Source organism: Mastigoproctus giganteus, chromosome 14 (genome assembly GCF_048544385.1).
Source record: "Mastigoproctus giganteus isolate SK-2022 chromosome 14, ASM4854438v1, whole genome shotgun sequence".
Classification (NCBI taxonomy): domain Eukaryota; kingdom Metazoa; phylum Arthropoda; class Arachnida; order Uropygi; family Thelyphonidae; genus Mastigoproctus; species Mastigoproctus giganteus.
In genome coordinates this window covers 98,881,269-98,903,844 of record NC_143588.1, presented here as the reverse complement: position 1 = coordinate 98,903,844, position 22,576 = coordinate 98,881,269, and the positions used below count along the sequence as shown (strand labels likewise).

Here is a 22,576-nt window from a genome sequence, read left to right as displayed (position 1 = left end):
ACTTTTGCAAATTACAGTGTCTGGAGACTAGGCACCGGTGAGGTGATCTGTGATAGAGGTGTATAAAGCTTTGAATGGTTTGAGCATGCTCAATGCTGATGGGATTCTTCCTCTTGCTCAGAATAATCGCTTAAATTCAAATTGAGGAAAGACAGATGTAGGATAGATGTGCGGAAGTTTGCCTTTAGCCAGCAGGTAGTTGGTTGGTGGAACAGACTTCCATCCCTTGTTGTGGAAGTTGATAGCCTAAATAAATTTAAGGCTCAGCTGGACAGGTATTTCAAAGGAACGGAGGGGTGAAGCGGAAGGTTTTTTTTTTTTTTTTTTGGCTGATACTGCAAAAGTTTGCTTTCTTGCATCATATGCTTCTACTAATGCTAAAACCACCCTAATGTCAACCCACATACATTCATCAAAAATACCCTAGAACTGCCAAAACAATAAATTATTTTATCCCCAAATTTTAAACGGGCTTATTGCGCTCAGATGAGGCTCGTCATCTGACTGCACTACAACCCGGATCCAAAAAATTACCCTCCAGATTAAAATACTGACAAAACATCACCTAGTAAGAAGCTGTAAATATGTAAATAGCCATACCATAGGACATATACATGCTGTTATGCTTTAGAAGAGCTATACCGGCACAGTCCGAGGTATGGCAAAAGAAAATGTAAATGTGCATAGGTAAATACATTATGTAATAAGTGTATAAAATCCAAAGTTAACATATTGCATATAGAATTAACAACATAACAGCCACCCAACCACTTAAAAATTACCCCCCCACAAACCTTAGCATGTGATATGTGGCTCGAGGCTAATACACCTCCACGCCATTGATTACAGTAAGTGCGACTGCGCGACAAAACTTTGCTACATATAAAACAATTAGAAGGTGGGCAGTTCCCCCCCTTTCTAAACTACAACCTCTACTGGACTAGTAACGGTAAGTAAGAACCTTCACATATTCACATACATATCCATAGGGCTTTGTGTCAACTAACCCAGTTTGCTGCATAGAATGCTAACTAGAACAAAAATATATTAATACAAAATTTAAATATAATTCATATAACCATACTTAAACTAAAGATTAGTAAAACTGGTATAGTGACAACAGAAATGGTATGTATGAGACATTACATCAAATGGGCCATTGATCCGCTCAAAGCCCCCGACGAAGTAGGGGATTGATGACCACGTGATGGAATGTATTAAATTAAATTGCATAATAATATTAAAATTGTATTGTAATTTAGAATAAGAATAGTTATAAGCATAATCATTAATTTTGATTAGATGTTAGCTGCAGGTAATGAAAAATCATCAGCCAATTGTAATGAAATTTTCCTTACCATTAGGTTAAAAGCTACAAAAATAAAATATAATATGTTTATAGGCCCTACAGAATTAAGATAGCCTTTATGGACTAACCTGATCACCTGAACCATAAGCACCCAAACACCATTTACCGAAAACATTCCACAATTAATTGTATATTTAGATAATTATATATATATATATATATATATATATCAAATAAAATAAAATATCTCTTAAAATTGTGAATGTTAATGTTTCTCAAGCATGGTCTTCAGTTTTGGCTTGTACCACTGATTATTTTTTGTAACTGGAGAAGTAGGGCCATAAATTCTTTATGGCTCAGTGTTCATATAAAAAAAAAAATGTACCAAAAAGACTGCTACTACTAAATATTTATATTTATATAAAAATAAATACACACTAAATATAAATACACACACAAATAACTTTGGTACTTTTGCTTTTATTTCACATATTAGTAATGTGTGAAATAAAAGCTTCTGAACACAAGGTGTTCAGAAGTTTTTAACCATATCAAAGGATTCCGGTTATTTGGGCCACCAGTTAATCCGGGCAGCCGTTTATTTGGGGTAAATCTTAAAAAACAGAAACCAATTGAGAAAATAGCCAGGACTTACTTCGCTTAATTGAGACAGCATGCAGTTTAATCGGAGCAGGAGACCGCAGCACTGGAGAGTACCCTACGATTGTCTCCGATGGTACCATGTGGTGCAGTTGAAATTCTGGAGGTCACAACCGTAAATCAATAAAAACAATTAGCAGTCACCTGTTTATTGGGCTTTTCTGTTAGTGAAATCTATCATAAATGGATAGTAAACTCGATCTTATTGAATTCTGCGGGTTTTATGGTGAAATGTGTTTACACTTCTATGAAATCTTCAATCATATAAAAAAATTAATTTTAAGATCTTCTCTTCATTCCTATTTTTAAAGCTTTGTAGCTCATTACTCTGTTCCTACTGGTGCGTATTGTGTTACTTGCAATTTTTGTGTGCTGTGTTCTTTGTTATTGATTGTTTATCTTTTTATTGGTTTAAATTTTAACCCCCACCCACAAATGTCAATGAACAGAAATGTCAACTAGTTTAGTTAGTATGTACATCTTCCGAATTTCACGTATCACAATTTAATTTTTTAACTGGTAAAGTAATAAAGGGTAAATTTATGCTTAATATATCTTTGCTTTTATAGCCTGTGGATAATATTCCTCTTATTTTCTCTAATTAGAATCGCTGTTTAATAGAATTAAAATTCAGTTCACAAACGTGATCACAATGACCGGCACTTACTACACATCGTATAGTGAATTCGTCGTAACGTGATTTGATTGTACACTGAACCAATTGTAAAAGGTTGGGGGGGGGGGGGGGGTTACATTGTATTTTTAACTCTCTACGTGAAACTTTGGATAATTGGAGCAGCCGCTTAATCGGGCCAAAATGCACTAGTCCTGATGTGGCCCAAATAATCGGAATGGACTGTATATCGTTTTAATATTACTGCAAAACTCATCTACCAATGATTGCAATCTCTCTGTCCTTAATTAACTGAAATAAATTGTCTAATGATTCATTATTAGTGTTATTATTAGTATATTTGTTATAAATCAAACACCTTAAACAATTCTTATTGAAATTCTGGTAATGCTTGAATGTCCTTTGGGTCTTCTTTTCCCTAGTATCGATGACTGTTATTCAGTCGCTCATACTTTGTAGTACTTCAAGAAATTCCTAGCACCTGTACTGCTGTTTCATAAATGGATGCAATGTTTAGTACAGGTCCATCATTTTATTTTTTCCTTTACAAAATAGGCCACCACACTTCTCAATGTAATTTGAATTACATTGTAATTTGAAAATGAAATACCACCACTTACCTTCATCTTAATTTTTACCATTTTAGGAGGAAGAGTAGGTGTTATCTATTATTATTATTATTATTAAATCCGTTTATTGAAAAATAGCAAGTGTTTGCTTTCACCCCTTATACACAGCCGACCGGCTAGAAGGGTGTACAAAATGCAAGAATTGCAATTATATACAATATGAGAAGGGTGTACAAAAAAACAAAAATTACAATTATTTACAGTATTTACAATATAAGAAGAGTGTACAAAAATGCAGGAATACAATTATTTACAATATTTACACAAGTGCGTATATTTACAATATTGTTTACAAATTGTCACTCATTGTCAAGATTATAGTTGAAGTAAGCACAGAATGCCAAAAGCTGAGGGAAAAAATGCAGGTTGTATCATACAGATGATTAAAAAGGAGTGACCTGTAAAAAAAAAATTAAATAAAAATGAAAAGTAAAAGTAATGGTCACTGGCATCAGATAAGGGTGGGCAAATTTGGCTGTAATTCAAAAAGGGGAAGTAGAGCAAAGATGTAATAGCATTAGTTGAGGCATATGATGCAAGAAAGCAAGTTTATACAGCATCTAGCTAATCCATTCAGGATATTTTTATGCAACAGTTTAATTTTAAAATAAAATATAGATGATACAGTTGACCAGGTTTTCTTCAAAACAACTTTTGTATTTTATGATTAGTTCAGACCTTTAGTTCTGTATTTTTTGTGTCAGCTCCCCACAATTCCCATCGTAATGCATAACTATTTTCTGTGGATGGAGTGTCAAAAATTAACTGAGATGAACTATAGATCTTTGTTCTGTAGATCTAGGGATCTATAGAACTGTAGATCCCTAGATCCCATATATGAAAATATAGATCATTGTTTTCACTTCAGAACATTAATTGTAAAAAAGTAGATATCAATATAATACATTATTGTGCCACTTTAATTGAATTCCAATTAAAGTGGCATGTGCATCTCTGTAGCCAAGTGAGAAGGAGCAGCAGTGCATAGCACACGCTTTTTGATTAGACTGTGGTTCAAGCCCTTCACCACCAAATATGGAGAATGCGAAAAGGTCAGGGAATGACCACCGCGCATCCTGGAGCAATATGGCCTTAGTTGCTACTGCTCCTAAAAACCAAATAACAACAACATTAAAGTGGCATCAACTTTTAATAGTGGTTATTGACATGCATTTTAAATTAAATGCATTTTCATATATATATATATAACCAATATTAATCAAAACTAATGCCAATTAGTTTTGATTAAAAATAAATACACACTAAATATAAATACACACAAATAACTTTGATACTTTTTTTTTTCTTTTTTTTTTTACTATCTGATTCAACTATTTCATTATTCTAATATATATATATATACGTATAAATGTGAAGCTGGAAGTGTAAGTACACAAAAGCCAAGAGGAAAAAGATAACAGAAATATGAGAAAATGCATGCTAAATTTAAGACTAAAAAGGATGCAGAAGTATGGCAGGATGTGTACCAAACAAGACACAAGACTGTCTAAAGATATAAAACAGAAGGGGCTGTAATTTAAAGAATAGCATCATGCAGAGCAGCAGATAGCTAATTCTTAAATTGATATAAAGTAAAATACCACACAGTTGAAACAGGAAAAAAGTGGAAAAATAAAAATAAGTTGGATATCAGAAATGCACCACAGCACACAAAGCAGCAGAAAAGGATGCAAATGTATATATATGTATATTGTAAGAAATATAACAGATAAATGTAAAGATTGAAGTGTAAGTTACACAGAATGCCAAAAGCTGAGGGAAAAAAAATGCAGGTGGTATCATACAGATGATTAAAAAGGAGTGACCTGTAAAAAAAAAATTAAATAAAAATGAAAAGTAAAAGTAATGGTCACTGGCATCAGATAAGGGTGGGCAAATTTGGCTATAATTCAAAAAGGGGAAGTAGAGCAAAGATGTAATAGCATTAGCTGAGGCATATGATGCAAGAAAACAAGCTTATACAGCATCAGCCAAAAAAAAAAAAAAAAAAAACCCCTTCCCATTTCACCCATCTGGTCACTCCAAACGTAGTAGTTAGTAGTAATAGTGGCATGTGATGCAAGAAAGCAAGCGTATGAGCTTATGCAGCATCAGCTAAAAAAAAAAAAAAAAAAATTGCACAACAGTTTCCTCTAAATATTTGTCCAGTTCTTCCTTAAATTTATTTAACCTATCAACTTCCACAACAAGATGGAAGTTTGTTCCAGCAATTAACCCACCTGCTGGCTAAAGGCAAATTTCCACACATCTATTCTATATCTGTCTTTTCTTAATTTGAATTTATGCCCCCTTAGGTTCGTAATCTGAACAAGTGGAAGAATCCCATCAGAATTCAGCATGCTCAATCCATTCGCAGGTGCCTAGTCTCCAGCCGCTGCAATTTGCAGAACTTAAGCCTCCCTTGGTAAGAGGATCCCTTCATTCCCCTCACCAATCTTGTTGCCCTTCTCTGTACACGTTGAACCATCTTTCCTAAAATGAGGCCTCCAGACCTGTATGCAGTACTCAAGGCATGGCCTGACCATTGTCTAATACAGAGGGACCTCCCCTCCTTTTCCCTGCTAGCAAATCACCTCCTTTTCCCAGCTAGCAAAATTCCTGTATATCATTGACAAAACCCCATGGCAGCTGTCTGTATTGCTCAGAAAACTTCATATCTGACTGCACAATTACTCCCAGGTCTTTTTCATTTTCTACCACCTTAAGTGTAATACCACATAGTTGGTACGTTCCTCTGGAGTTACTTCTACCCATATGCAGTACTTTGCATTTGTCAATGTTAAACTTCAGTTGCTACTTCTCAGCCCATCTCAAATTTTCTAGATCCTGTTGCAGTAGCACACTGCCATTAATGTCATTAACAGCCCTGTCATTCTTTGTATCATCTGCAAACTTCGACACTAAGCCTGATATACACCGAACCCTGTGGAACTCTACTAATAACATTAGTCCATGAAGAGCAGCGTCCATTGATTAGAATTCTGTCTTCTCCCACTCAACCATCCTTTTATCCATTGTAGCAACGTACTCTTAATACCATTCTGCTCCAATTTGTACAGTAGTCTTCCATGCGCAACAGTGTCAAAAGCTTTTCCGAAATCCAAGTATATTATATCAAAATTATTTTTTGCATCTAGTTCCTTTGTAACCACATCATAGTATCCAATCAAATTTGTCAGACAAGACTTTCTCTTAACAAACCCATGCTGTGTCTGAATTATTGCTGCAGTCTTGTCTAGATGATCCTGCAATGCATCTTTAACCAGTGATTCCATTATTTTACCCGGAACTGAAGTTAAAGTAACTGGTCTGTAATTACTCGTGTCACCCTTCCATTCCCCTTTGTGACTTGGGGATACATTTGCACATCTCCATTCCATGAGAACCTCCCCTGACTCCAAGGATGCTCTCATAATTATGGCTAGGGGTTTGCTTACTTCCTTTGCCGCCTCCTTTAATATAACTGGATAGATCCCATCCACCCCAGGTGCCTTTCTTATGTTTAAATTCAACAATTTCTCCTTCACTTTGCACTCAGTTATTACAAAATCATTAAGCACCCTTCGACAATTTGATAACCTTCTGGCATTTTCAATCCTTAATAACTTCTCGTGTGAATGTCGATGCAAAATACTCATTCAGTTTTGTTTGCTATCTGAGCAGGATCATCAATCGTCAAACCATAGATGTCAAGTGGACCAATCAGATTCATCTCCTTCCTTTTAGAGTTTATATAAGTAAAGAAATCCTTGCTGTTTTTCTTCGCATCTTTTGCCAAGGATTTCTCGTAATCTGCCTTCGCCTGCCTAACCTTCCTTGTGACTTGATTACAGACTAGCTTATATCTGCCATAGGCTTCTCTGTTGCCTGATAATTTATATGCATGCCATGCATTTTTCTTCTCTGCACGAGTCTCATTAGTTCATTTGACAACCATTTAGGTCTAAACTTGAACAATAATTTTTAATAGGTGTGAAACTTTTAGTAGCTTCCACGATTAATTCCTTGAATGCTTCCGGCTTAGAAGTTGCTGTTGGTAACATCTTCAGTTGATCCCACTGTACAGAATTTAAAAACCGTCTGATGTTTGTCTAGTTCAGCTTTAAATTTATTTAAGCTATCAACTTCCACAACAACAGATGGAAGTCTGTTCCAGCAATCAACTACCCGTTGGCTAAAGGCAATGGGTAACAATAAAATCTGATGACAGCAAAAGTAAAACTTGATACATGATTGGGTAATTACTTTTGGTTACTTTTAATTATTTTTATTAACTGTTCATGTATCAAGTTTTACTTTTGCCATCATCAGATTTTATTGCATCTTTGCTCTACTTCCCCTTTTTTAATTATAGCCAAATTTGCCCGCCCTTAGCTGATGCCAGAGACCTTTACTTTTATTTTTCATTTTTATTTATTTATTTATTTTTTTTTTTTTTACAAGTCACTCCTTTTTAATCGTCTTTATGATACAACCTGCATTTTTTTTTTTTTTTTTTTTCGGCTTTTGGCATTCTGTGTAACTTTTATTTCCATCTTTACATTTATCTGTTATATTCTTACAGGTGTGTGTGTGTGTGTGTGTGTGTGTGTGTGTGTGTGTGTGTGTGTGTGTGTGTGTGTGTGTGTGTGTGTGTGTGTGTGTGTGTATAGAATGTTAAGGATAATATAAAGAATTATTAGAACAAGTAAATCAATCCAATAATAATACCATCAGGGACCTAAGAAAACGCAAAAAAAAAATAATAATAAAAATAATAAAAAAATTATCGCTTTTTATCGACAATCTATATGACTTCAACTGGGGCCAACCACCCAGAATGAAGGCAAAAAACGACAAGAGGTTCTCTGTTTCTGTGATGATCAATATATGCTAAGTAATTTAAATCTAAACCAAATCTAAACCAGTATAGGCCAAATATAAATCGAATATATCTAATATATCAAAATCAGTGAATGCTAATATAATGTTATCACAATGTCTAAGGATTGCTTATATCTGCAATAGTAATAAAAATTGTTCAGCGGGATTAACAGCGTTGTACGGCAAGTTGATCAATAATAATTTCCCTATCGCTTACCTGAAATATCATTTCAGGAAAGCAATAAGCATAATTAATTTCAAAAATTTGTTTTCTGAACCTATTGGTTCACTATAATTTTCAATATAATTGGCATATTTAGTGCCATGTATATATGTACATAGGATACACTTTGCATTCTTGGTGTCTTACGGCGTAGAAAACTTGTACCCACCGGCTTGCAAATTCAGCTCATGGTCCTACTATAAGAACGGGTTTGCGATCCCGGGCATACCCGAGCCACAACTTATATCTTGTAATGTCTTTAAACTGTACTACGCTCTTTATTTTTATTTCTCCGAAATTATTAGAGCAATCCGAGGATGTAGGAGAAACTATTTCTTATCTATACCACTATTTTTCAACTTTGTGGAGTTTAGGTTCTATTATTCCTACTCCTTTAGTTTTTCTTCTTACTATCTACATGTTTCTCTATGCATTAATTTAATTATTTATTTTTACCATATCCATCACATAGGGGACACCACATTATTTTGACGACTATTACATTATGTCCTAGATACGGTCAATATGTAGTATGTATTATAATATTTAATCTTATTTTAATCATTAAATTACGTTCTCTGTTGGGTCAACGATGATTAATATATGCTTACATTTATATTTTACTTATATTTCTTACCTTTGATTCTAATATTTCTAAATTTTCTTAACTTTTATCATCATTCGATTTATTTATTTATTTATATTCGATTTATATTTGGCCTATACCAGTTTATATTTGGTTTAGATTTAAATTACTTAGCATATATTGATCATCACAGAAACAGAGAACCTCTTGTCGTTTTTTGCCTTCATTCTGGGTGGTTGGCCCCATCTAGATTGTCGGTAAAAAGCGATAATTTTTTTTTTTTTTTTTTTTTTGCGTTTTCTTAGGTCCCTGATGGTATTATTATTGGATTGATTTACTTGTTCTAATAATTCTTTATATTATCCTTAGATAGTATGAATCAGAGCTATACTACTCAATATGTTCTACATTGATAATAATATTAGTAAAATAATAAGAGGAGTTTACCTCAATATAGATCACAGGAATGAATTTTCATTCCTGTGATCACGACATACGGTCGATAAGCGTTGTCAGCTTCAGGAAGGAAAATCGTTTTGAATATTTTCGTTAGATTCTTTTAATTGCATTAATTTGATTTTTAATTGTTTTAAATTGATTTGAATTGCGTTAAATTGATTATTTAATTATTTATATTTTACTCTAACGTACCGGTAAGTGGTCGGTAACTCCTTTTACTAATATTATCCTTAATATTCTATAGACATTATGGGTGTATTGCATGATTGCTTGCAACAGCATTGACTCATAAATATTACAAATTAGTTACAGTTATTGTCGTTTTAACTTTCTTTCTTTACTTTTTTATCAATAATTATAAATATATATATATATATATATATATATATATATATATATATATATATATATATATACACACATCTGCATCCTTTGCTGCTGCTTTGCATGCTCTGGTGCATTTGTCATATTCAATTTATTTTTATTTTCCCACTTTTTTCCTGTTTTATTTTCCCACTTTTTTCCTTTTATTTTATATTTTATATCAATTTAAAAATTAGCTATCTGCTGCTTTGCATGATGCTATTTTTTAAATTACAGCCACTTCTGTTTTATATCTTTAGATAGTCTTGTTTGTTATACATTCTGCCATGTTTCTACATACTGTTTAGTTTTAAATTTAGCATGCATTTTCTCATATTTCTGTTATCTTTTTCCACTTGGCTTTTGGCATTTGTGTACTTACACTTCCAGTTTCACATTTATAAGTGTATACACATCTGCATCCTTTGCTGCTGCTTTGCACACTCTGGCACATTTGTCATATCCAACTTATTTTTTATTTTTCCATTATTTCTCCTGGTTTTATATTTTTTATATATATAGATATATTTTTTTTTCTTCTTCTTTCATAGGTCATGCACTTATTGATTTGCTACAGAGAGAAAATGAACCTCCACCAGAGTCAGGAAAAAGAGTTCTGTGTCGTCATCCATTTCAGGTATTATCACATAATTTGTGTTTGTTGTTTTTAGTTTCAGTTAGTCTAATTTGTTGCATTTAAACAGAATTAATTATTGACATGGAAGAGTTTAGAAAATAACTTTTTACATTATTATTTTATATAAGTTTTCTTAGAGTTGTATGATTAATGCATTTCTGTAAATTACTTTCCCATAAAAATGATAATAAGACTGAATTATGTTCTGGATTAGACTCCCACCCATGGATGTTGCATTTCTCTGTATTAATTTTTATATGCATATTTTGATTATTATAAAATATATTAAATAGCTAATTATACATAATTATTTACAGTTAAAACACAACTTAAAATATATATATAAGACAAAGGATGAAATCATTGTGTCCACTCCAGTGGCAAAACTTGGCTGATTCTGAAATGTGCAAATATGGCTTTCTGGGATGATCTTGTAATAATTGATGATGCTTTATGATAGAAAGGCAGACTGGAAGGGACTGTGGCTGTTTAGTTGTCAAATGGGGGATCATTTTATTGACAATTGTGAGTGGATTAACAAGGTCCTTCTGCTTCCAAGCCAGCTGTTGAAAATGTATTAGTAACTCCACATGGTAGAGTGGTAATTTAGATATATTATAATTTAAAAACTGCTATAATTCAGGCTTTTTGATTTGCTCACCCGTAGACAGGAAGTCGATCCTTTGAATAGCCTTCTGTGTCAGGACTTGGTAATTTGGAATCCCCTCTTTTTGATCTTCTCTGGCTTAAAATCTCATGTGTCAAATTCATCTGTTGTCTCTACCATTCTCCCAACTGCACTAATCACTTGGAGCTCTTTGACTTCCTCTCTTTGCAACTTTACTTTCTCCAGTCCAACTTTCCTAACAGTGAGGTAATTTTCCTTTGTGATTTTAATGTTCACAACTCTAGCTGGCTTCCGTTTCTAGTCACACCGACTCAGCTGTTTGAGATGCTGAGGCTTTTGCAATTACAGTCCATTCCAATTATTTGGGACACATCAGGACTAGTGCATTTTGGCCCGATTAAGCGGCTGCCCCAATTATCCGAAGTTTCACGTAAATAGTTAAAAATACAATGTACCCCCCCTTACAATCAATTCACTGTAAAATCAAATGACATTACAACAAACTCACCATAGTAAAGTACCATTCAAACTCGCTATACGATGTGCAGTGAGCTCCGGTCATTGTGATCACGTTTGTGAATTGAATTTTAATTCTATTAAAAAGCGATTCTAATTAGCGAAAATAGGAGGAATATTATCCACAGGCTATAAAAGCAAAGATATATTAAGCACAGATTTACCCATTATTACTTTACCAATTAAAAAAATACTTGAAAATTGGAAGAATATACGTGATAATCAGAATAATTAATACGTACTGTAATGTGTACATACGAACTAGTTGAGATTTCTGTTCACTGACATTTGTGGGTGGAGGTTAAAATTTAAAACAGTAAAAAAGATAAGCAATCAATAACAAAGAACACGACACACACAAATTGCAAGTAATACAATACATGCAAGTGAGAACCGAGTAACGAGTTACAAAGCTTTAAAAATACGAATGAAGAGAAGATCTGAAAATTAATTTTTTTATATGATTGAAGATTTCATGGAAGTGTAAACACATTTCACCATAATAACTCACAGAATTCCAGCTGTTGGTATTATCACAAATTCAGTAAGATCGAGTTTACTGTCCGTTTATGATAGATTTCACTAACAGAAAAGCCCAATAAACAGGTGACTGCTAATTGTTTTATGGTTGTGACCTCCAGAAATTCAACCGAACCATGTGGTACTGTCGGAGACAATAGTATGGTAATCTCCAGTGCTGCGGTTTCCTGCCCCAATTAAACGGCATGCTGTCCCAATTAAGCAAAGTAAACCCTGGCTATTTTCTCCATTGGTTTCTGTTTTTTAAGATTTTCCCCAAATAAATGGCTGCCCCGATTAACCGGTGGCCCAAATAACCGAAATCCACTGTACTAATGACCTTGCACAGATTGTTCATTTACCTACCAACACGCTTGATCTTTTTCTCATAAACAACCGTTCTAAGTACACGGTCGAAGTGAGTGGTCCTTTAGGCACCTCAGATCACAACTTGGTGATTGTCTCTTCTCTAATGGAGGCTTTATCTCACATCTATTCCCAACCTCGTATTGTTTATCATTACAAGAATGCACAGTGGGATGACCTGCAAGATTTCTTTTCCTTGGTCGGATTACTGTTTCAAAATTCTCTTTCCGATTTCTAGGCAAAATGATATATCTCTTTTGGAGATTACTCTGACTTCTAATCTTTCTTGGCGCAAGCACATTACAAATATTGCTTCCTCTGCATCTAAAAAACTTGGTTTTTTCTTTCGCTCTCGGCATTACTTTTCTTCCAAACAGCTGTTCACTCTGTACAAATCGCAAATCCACCCTACCATGGAATATTGTTCCCACATCTGTGTCGGTGCTCCTAAAATCTCTTTCAGGCTTCTAGATTCCATTCAGAAGAGGGCAGTTAGGTTAATTAATGACTCCTCTCTAACAGAGTCTCTCCACCCTCTGTCTCCTTGACGTACTGTTTCTGCTGCATGCCTTTTCTACAGATACTTCCATGGGCACTGTTCTTCTCAATTGGCTTCTATAATTCCCGCTCTCTCTTTCAAAACAGTCCGAACATGTGCTGCCACCAGCCAACATCCATTTACTGTCCAACTTCAAACTCACAGAACCAACTTTTCATCTTTCTCGTTTATTCATTCAACTGCCATTTTCTGGAACAACTTTCCTTCACAAGTATTTCCTTATAATTACAGTCTACAGAAGTTCAAGTCTAATGTCAACAAATATCTTCTTTTGTCTTCTCAACCTCCAACCCAAGCAAGGTACTAAGTACTATAGGTTCTAATACCTCTCGTGTTTGGGGTTTTCATTAAAAAAAAAAAAAAAAAAAAAAAAGCTCTGGGTTTCTCAGAATGGTAGATGAGAAGGGGTTCAAATTTAAAACCTCCTACTGTGTTTCCTCCTAAAAGAAGAGTAAGTCTTCTTTACTAGTTTTAAATCCTGGCACAGATATCTCCATTTTTGGTGATATAAGTTTTACTTAGTAGACCTTTCCAAAATAAGGCAGTCTTGTCTGCATTAAAGATTTGTTTTGGAGTATAGCCACCTTCACAAATTATCGCTTTTCAGCTCTTTGGAGAAATGCCCTGCAGTATCTGCTCTAGTTGCTTTGGCCTTAAGTGAAATGCTTTGAAAATAAACAGGGAGTTACCTTTTATTCAGTCATTTGGACAAGATCTGAAGAATGTCACACGCCAGTAACAAAATGTTTGGTGAAGCCTTAGTTTCAAGAATAATACTATGGTTACCAGTAGTAATGCTAATAAAAATTAGTACCACTCCTAGTACCAGTATTAACAATAGGTGGTAAATGACTCAACAACTGGTGCAGTACCACCACATTGCTTATTGGAGGCTTAAAGTGATGAAACCGATGTTTAGTCTCCAGAGTAAAGTTTCCGGCATCTCTCCCCATGCCTATCTCCTTTAACCCATGTATGGTACTAATAATACCACCGCACATTCCCCGAGCAATATGGCCTTAGTTGCTAATGCTCCTAAAACCAAACAACAACTTTATTGATCTGTATTAAAAATAAAAATTCAGTTTGTTTTGATTCAAATTTAAATTTTAATGATTTATGTTGTCAAGATTTAGTGTTTGGTATCTTAATTTTCTTATTACTATTTTAATAATAACATAGTAATACATAATAATATTAACACTAGCTGGTAGATGACTCTCATCAACGAATGCAGTAACACTACTTTGCATATTTGCAGCCTTGAAGTGTTGACACCCATGTTTAGTCTGCAGAGAAAAAAGTTTCTATCATTCCCCCGATCTCCTTCCACCCATGCACAGTATTACTATTATGAACTTGGTTACAACGAGCATGGAAATGACGAGATCATGGCTGTAATGAGCAAAAAGCCCTATTGATTTTAATTTAAGAGTATTCCCATACAATTGCTCACTATTATAATAAGCGTACTACACGGATATACTGTAAAAATTCTGGTAACTATACAAACATTCTTAAATGCTCAGGTAGTCAAAAAAACTCAATTCTTGGAATAGACAAAAATGAAAAGGGCAACTTAGCTTTTATGACCACCCGCATCGGATTAGCGGCTGGTTTATGACCTTGCCCTTTCAGGGACAGGGGCCATACAATAGTGCATTGGCATTCTGCTTGTTGCATTACCTTATTTACAGATTGTCTTGTATTCACTGAACCACAAATTTATTTTGGGACTTCTAAGAATTTTGGAAACAGGACTTCTAAGAACTTTGTATGCAGATCATTTTACTGTAGTTTTAAAGTAAAATCAATTAGAAACGAACCCTTCCTTTGGAAACATGTCTACTAACAAAAGAAAGTCTCTCTCAATTTGTAAAAAAAAAGTCGAAATTATTTGTGAGTTAAAACGTGCAAAAATGTCCAGGTGTGTAAAAGGTTTTCTTTGTCCTCTTCAACAGTATCAACATTGTGGAAGAATAAATGTTTACATATTGGCACTGGAAAAGAACATAATTGGGAAAAAAATTTAGAAAGTGCGAGGTTACAAACATTGATGAAGCATTGCTTCAATGGTTCACTACACAAAGAAGTGCAGAATTTTCAATAGACAGTCCGATCTTGAAGGCTCAAGTGGAAAAATTTGCTAAACAAATTTGGATGCAATGGTTTTATATACAGGGTGGTTCACTATCAGTGCGACAAACTTGCAGAAGGTGTAGGTGGCACAAAGACGAATCGGAATCACATAGCATTGTAGGGTCTGAAATGCCTTCGTCGCGCGGTAGAGGATGTTGAACGGGAGGTCGCGTGAACGGCGATTCCGCTGGAAGTCAGCATTTGCGAACCGGTTCCTGAGGCAGTAGGATGGACGAGTATTCAAACGTTGAACTGGCTGACATGCACCTCGCGTATGGAGCTGCAGACTGTAACTGGCGCGCCGCTCTGCGCTTGTACCAGGAACATTTCCCGCACAAGCGTGCTCCTCATCATACGATTTTCGCACGTGTGCACAGAAGGTTATGTGAGACTGGTTGTTTCACAAGAGGTACCATGAATCGAGAGCAAACGACGAGGAGAATGTCCTATGTCTTGCAGAAGGCAATCCGAGTATGAGTACTCGAGCGATAGGCCAACGATTGGGTATTTCCCAGTCCACTGTATGGAGGATACTGTCAACAAACCAAATGAGTTCATACCATCTGCAATGCGTCCAATCATTGGAGCCTGCAGATTATCCACTCCGGAGGACTTTTGCTACTTGGTTTCTTCAACAGAAACAGTTTGCAAATGCTGACTTCCAGTGGGATTGCTGTTCACGCAACCTCCCGTTCAACGTCCTCTACCGCATGACGAAGGCATTTTGGACCCTGCAATGCTATGTGATTCCGATTCGTCTTTGTGCCCCCTACACCTGCAAGTTTGTTGCACTGGTAGTGAATCACCCTGTATAACAACGGTTGGCTGGATCGATTTAAAAACTGAATACTAGCAGCATATTAATACAAATAATATGTAGATATATACTAATATATATATATACTTTTTTTTTTTTTTTTGAATCTATATTTTCATCAAGTTATTAAGAATTAAAAAAAAAAAAAAAAAAAAAAAAAGAATTAGATTTAACTCATCACTGATATGGTGAGTAATGGTTATAACAAGGAAATTTTGTTGATCCCTTAATACTCGTTATAACCAAGTTCGACTCTACTTACTAGTACTAATACTTGTAGAAGTTGATAGTAAATTTAAGGCTGAGCTGGAGAGGTATTTTGAATGAATGGAGGGAGGGGTGAAATGGGAGCGTTTTTTTTTTTTTTTTTTTTTTGTGGCTGATGCTGTGTAAGTTTGCTTTCTTGCATCATATGCCTCTGCCAATGCTAACACTATGTGGTAGATGACTCTCATGAATTGGTGAAATCCACAATTAGTCCCAGAACAAAGTTTCTGGCATCCCTTCCTCAACCCATGTACAGTATTAAGTACTGTACGTTTTGATACAGTACTTAGCACTCTTTCATGTTTTTTAAAAAAAAAAGTGTACTTTATTGATTGCCTCCGTAGCCAGGTGGGCAGGAGCAGCAGTGCATAGCATACGCTTCTTGATTAGACCGGGGTTTGAGCCCGTGACCACCAAATATGGAGGATGCGGAAAGGTTCAAGAATGACCACCATACATCCCCCGAGCAATATGGCCTTAGTTGCTAATGCTCCTAAAAACCAAACAACAACAACAACAACTTTATTGATCTGTATTAAAAATAAAAATTCAGTTTGTTTTGATTCAAATTTAAATTTTAATGATTTATGTTGTCAAGATATCTTTATGTTTGGTATCTTAATTTTCTTATTACTATTTTAATAAGAAAATAGTACTGGCTGTATTATCTATATTTATATGGAGTAATAGATATTACTTACGTAAATGCCTTTGCATGTATTATGTATATACCATATAGTACATTATGTATACACCAGATGTCTATTCTCTTACATAATGGAAATGTCAGTTGTTCATGAATGGTGGAAGATAGATAAATATTCCATCCACCTATAAATAACATAACTCCCAATGTTTTTATTTTATCTGGTATTAGTATTTTGACATTGGCACCATTACTGATGGAACATATCAGTATAGATTCATGCTATAAGTTCATCACTATCTGCATTACCCCTCTGCCTAATGTGGAATTGCTGAAAACAATGCATTATGCCAGGTGAACATGGGGGCATCCTTTAGTGGCATCACATCCAATCCATCTTGGAATGTCACGAAAATGCAATCACAGACATTGTATCTCTAATCCCCTACACAGTATTCCAAATGCTTTGATTACTGTGTTCAAGTATGGATACCACACCTAAAAAGACATTGAGCTTCTTGAAAGGGTCCAAAGGTGGGTAACTCACCTGGTGAGATCAGCAAAAGGGCATCCATATGAGGAAAGACTTTGAAAATGTGGGTTTCACAGCTTGGAAATTAGGCACCTTAGAGGAGACTTGATTGAGGTGTTTAGGGCTCTGAGCAGCAAAAGTAAAATGAATGTGGACAAAACGTTCATGATTATAAATGATTCTAGAACTGGGGACCATAAATTCAATTTACAGGGGAAGAAATTTAGACTGGATTGCAGGAAGTTTTATTGTAGCCAGTGAGTTATAAATTACTGGAATAAGTTACCTACATGGGTAGTTGAGGCTGACAGCTGGGGGAAATTCAAAGGTCAGCTGGATAGTTACCTACAGGGGGGGGGAAATGCATAGGTTGTCTATTTCCTTTTCTTTCATTATTTATTTTAGATACTTTTAAAACAGCATAAGCCTTGGCTTCTTTGCACCATATGGCCATTACTAATACTAATGTAATGGCACTCCAACTTGTTGGAATAGGACTCAAGGTTAACCTTCAAGTTAGGGTGTTAAAGACATCTCCGAAATGGCCAAATAAGTCAGTCTGGTTACTGAGCTTTTTGAAAAAATATTGGTTCAAGAATTGTGATATGTATTGTGTTGTGCAACACTAGACTATAACCTTTTGATGAGGTATGGATATCTCAAACCATGTGTGGGATCTCTGATCCCCTTAGTTGCATATAGTGATGACTGATTGTCTTATACAAATAAAACGTTGCTTTGTTACTGAAGTGAATTTGTGAGAGGAAATAATTTTTACAGTTGTTCCAGATTGCAGGTGTAAATCATTTTTACTTTGGTCAGTTATCCAGTTTGGTGGCCTGCACTGGTTTGTCAAAATTAAACAAAATTAAAAAATAATAATAATAATAACAAGAAACTTTAAGGGTTAACACATTAACTGCTTCATGATGCACATATGTCTCATGGGTTTTTTTAATCCATTTGAAGGGAGACCACCTGACTTTAGAACCATTTTCTTCCAGTTCTACAGGAGGAAAACCAGATATGTTTGCCAAGCAACCTTTGCCAGCAGCTAATTCAGCATTAGTGAGAAGAAAGCCCACAAATGTCTATGCCCTTGCTTATTCTGGCTTAAAAAAGGTCGTTGAAAAAGCCAGCAACAAAAGTGTTAACACATTCTTATATGTTAAGAGCAGGTACTTGCCTTCCACCATCCATGATTTGTTGTGCTTCTGATCTCTTAAGGACTTCTGGAATACCATAGATTATATGTATTTACTTCTTTCTTTCAATCTTAGGAATCAAAGCGAGCATATGTTATGCCTTCCAAAGTAGAGACATTATATACACTCTTTTGGAAAGATGGAAAGGTATGAAAATTTTCTTCTAATAAACTGTGTTGCAGAAATAAATTCAGAATTCTTTATGATATATTATTCTGAGAGTAAGTTTATCTGCATAAATGTAAAAAAATAAATAAAATAAAATAACCTGTAAACAAGTAAATCTGTTGTGGTGATAATAATGGAAATTTAGAATTGCATAAAAAGGAAATTTAAAGGAAATTTATATACAGTTGTCAATTTGTATTTTTGCCAAACTTTTTGCTTTGCTTTTTTTTTAATTGGAATTTTACATTATTTTATTTGTTATTTGGAATATTATCTCAACTTGGCTCAAGTTACCATCACAATTATATGATTTTTTTAACTTTAAATTGGTCTAAAAAACGACCTAGTAATAAGACATTGATTTGCTGGACCACTCTATTTGTCTGTAAAGGTGTTACTTGTCACAGTTGACTACTCCCACTTTTTGTTTTCCCAATGCTTATGTCATACCATACTGATTCAAGAGTATCTGTTCATGCCTAACCTTCCTGTGCATATTGTATTTGCCATATTCATGTTCTGCATCCACTGTATCAGAATGGCATCATCATGTTTCTGATATTCCTAAAATTTTTGCATTTGTTGGCTTAACCAGTATCTGAAATTCATCAGATTTATTACTTATACTCTTAACATTAGTATGCAAACATGTGAAATCTGGTGTCTTATACATTTTGATATGTATTTGTTATAACTCTGACACATCCTGTGTAATTGCTTACAGCAGCAGTTTTCTACAGGAATTTTTCAGACATTAGGTTAGTTTTAGCATTTTTTGCACAATCAGTTAGTAATTCTCCTGTACACTCTCTCTCTCTCTCTCTCTCTCTCTCTCTGATAGTCACATGTCCATATATCCAATTTTTGCTGAATTGCCATTATAAGCACTAATAGGTTCTATACTTCCCATAGTGATTTTAAAGTCAGTATATATTCTAATAGACTGTTCAAAACAGTGCAAGAATGCAAACTGCCTCTGCTCTTAACCACAGTTAATGTACTCCCCACCCCCTCTCCAAGCTAATAGTTTCCTAAACTCCTATCTCTGCCTCAATAGCATCAGAAAATATTCTTGTGCCTCTTTTATTTAATTGTATCCCATCTTTAGAAAAGCAGTGTCTTCTGCTAACAAATGCAAGCCGTGCGGGCTCTGTGTGCCAAGCGATCTCAGTGCTTGTATCAAAGCGAAATATTTAAAGAGCTTTTGCCATTACATATTCTGGTTATTTCTGAATACTGTTTTCCTCATTTTATATTGCAGTAGCTTTTTCATTCTACAAGAAGTAGGCAAACGCCCAGAAAGGAAAGACACCTTTCTGTTTCTTTTTCTCTATTACTAACAGAACTAATAGCCGCCTGGTCACCTCGTGTCGCTGCTCCTGCCTTCCCGTGGTGGGGCCGGTATTTAGGGGACTTTAATGGGCACCATCCTTTATGTGGCGCTACTAAATTAGATAGATGGGGTCAACTCATTGAAAGCTTTTTAGAGACACTAAACCTTGCCATACCGAATACTGGCGTGCACATTCACATTCAGCTCCCAACTGGATGTACTTCAGCAGTGGATCTCTCCATTTGTTCTCCAGTACTGTTCCCGACCATAGAGTGGTATGTTATAAATGACACTATAGACAGTGATCACTTCCCAATCGTATGCAAGCTATTGATAGCACAGGCTCCTTTAACTAAACCCTGTAGGAAATGGAAATTTGCCTGAGCAAACTGGGCAAAATTTCAGTCATAAATCTCTTTCGATGAGAAAAAAAAATCCATCTCCAGCCTATTTATGATGTGACAGATTACATCACGTCACATCTCCTAAATGTGGCCAAAGATACATTACCATTATCAAATCCCCCGGGCCGAAAGCATTATAATTATTGGTGGAATAAGGAATGCACAAAAGCAAAAAATAAAACCTGGAATTTGTTTTGGCAGTATCCAATCACAAAAAAAATCTAATAAATTATAAGAAATTAAGGGCAAAAGCACGTTTTGCATCAACAATTAACAGATACACTGACAGCAAATTAATTTGGAAAAAAATTAGACAGCTTTTTGGTAAGTTTCCAACCATACTTCTCCAGTCTTCTCCTGGAATGGGCGAGATTTATCTAGCCCCTCGGATATAGCTAATGCTTTGGGCAATACTTTTGCTGAAATCTCAGCAACATCAGTTTATACTACATCTTTCCAACGAATTAAAAACAGTAGAGTATTAACTTCCAAACTGCCTTCATTCTACCGTATAACAAACCTCTACAATATTCTGAACTTTTGCATGCCATTAAAACAGCTCATAATGGTGTCGCCGGATCAGATGGGATCTATTATGCCATGCTATCTGATAGAGGTGTATAAAGCCTTGAATAGTTTAAGCATGCTCAATGCTGATGGGATTCTTCCTGTAGCTCAGAAAAATCACCTGAGAGGGCATAAATTCAAATTGAGGAAAGACAGATGTAGGATAGACGTGCGGAAATTTGCCTTTAGCCAGCGGGTGGTTGGTTGGTGGAACAGACTTCCATCCCTTGTCGTGGAAGTTGATAGCCTAAATAAGTTTAAGGCTCAGCTGGACAGGTATTTTGAACGAACAGAGGGGTGAAGTGGAAGTTGTTTTTTTTTTTTGGCTGATGCTGCATAAGCTTGCTTTCTTGCATCAAATGCCTCTACTAATGCTAATGCTAATGCTGCAACATCTTGATGACAAAGCTTTGCACCTCCTCCTGGTCTTTTACAACCGTATTTTTTTAGAAAATGTTTATCCAACTTCCTGGCACCACTCTATTGTTTTGGCATTCCTGAAGCCTGGAAAAGATCCATCCAACCCCCACAGCTATAGACCAATATCTCTGTCAAGCTGTCTCAGCAAAATCCTTGAAAAAATTGTCCACATTTGACTCATTTGGATCTTTGAGTCACAACATCTAAGAGCCGTAGTCAACATGGCTTTCGATAAAACAGGTCATGCTTTGATCTCATGATCAAGGCTGAATTTGCCATTCACAATGTCTTCGTCAAACACGAACATCTAGTAATGGTTTCTATAGATATAGAGAAGGTGAAGGCTTTTGACACCACCTGGCGGTATGGCATACTTAGTGATCTTTATTCTCTCGGTCTACGAGGCAACCTTCCCATATTTGTTCAGAACTTTCTACACACTAGATTGTTTCAAGTAACCTCTCTACAACCTTCATTCAGGAAGAAGGTGTTCCTCAGGGATCAGTACTGAGTGTCACTCTTTTTGCTCTTAGAATCGTTTCCATCACTAAACAGCTTCCGAACACAGTTGAGACATACCCCTATGCGGATGACCTTTCCATCTCCTGCCATTCCCAAAACATGAGATCTATTGAAAGGCAGCTTCAGATATCACTGAATAAAATACAACATTGGGCCAGCCTTAACAGCTATTGACTCTCGCAACAGAAAACAGTTGCTATCCATTTTTGTAGACAACGCAAATTTCATTTGGATTCTGAACTTCAAATTTCCAATATCACCATCCCAGTCACTACTACTACTATCAGATTTCTAGGATTAATCCTTGACAACAAATTAAATTTCTTAGACTATATTAAAAATGTACATACTTCCTGTTTAAAAAAGTTAAATATACTCAGAACTTTATCCGCCCTAACATGGAGTGCAGATCGCACCTCCCTGTTTCGGTTATACAGGGCATTAATCGGATCCCGTCTTGATTATGGTGCTCCTGTCTATGATTCTTCCAGAGCAAGTGCTTTGTACTGGCTTGATCCAGTTCAGCACAGTGCCTTGACGATTGCACTTGGGGCTTTCAGAACATCACCAGCACATAGCTTCTA

General features: G+C 35.4%; 1 protein-coding gene across 1 annotated transcript in view; it reads left to right on the top strand.

Moving 5' to 3' along the window:
• Naprt (nicotinate phosphoribosyltransferase) overlaps positions 1-22,576 on the top strand; it is a 144,533-nt gene that overhangs the window by 102,542 nt on the left and 19,415 nt on the right. Inside the window, exons 12-13 of the mRNA XM_090389320.1 lie at positions 10,299-10,384; positions 18,654-18,725. Coding sequence (XP_090245446.1) covers positions 10,299-10,384; positions 18,654-18,725 — 158 coding nt within the window. The remainder of the gene's footprint in view (positions 1-10,298; positions 10,385-18,653; positions 18,726-22,576) is intronic.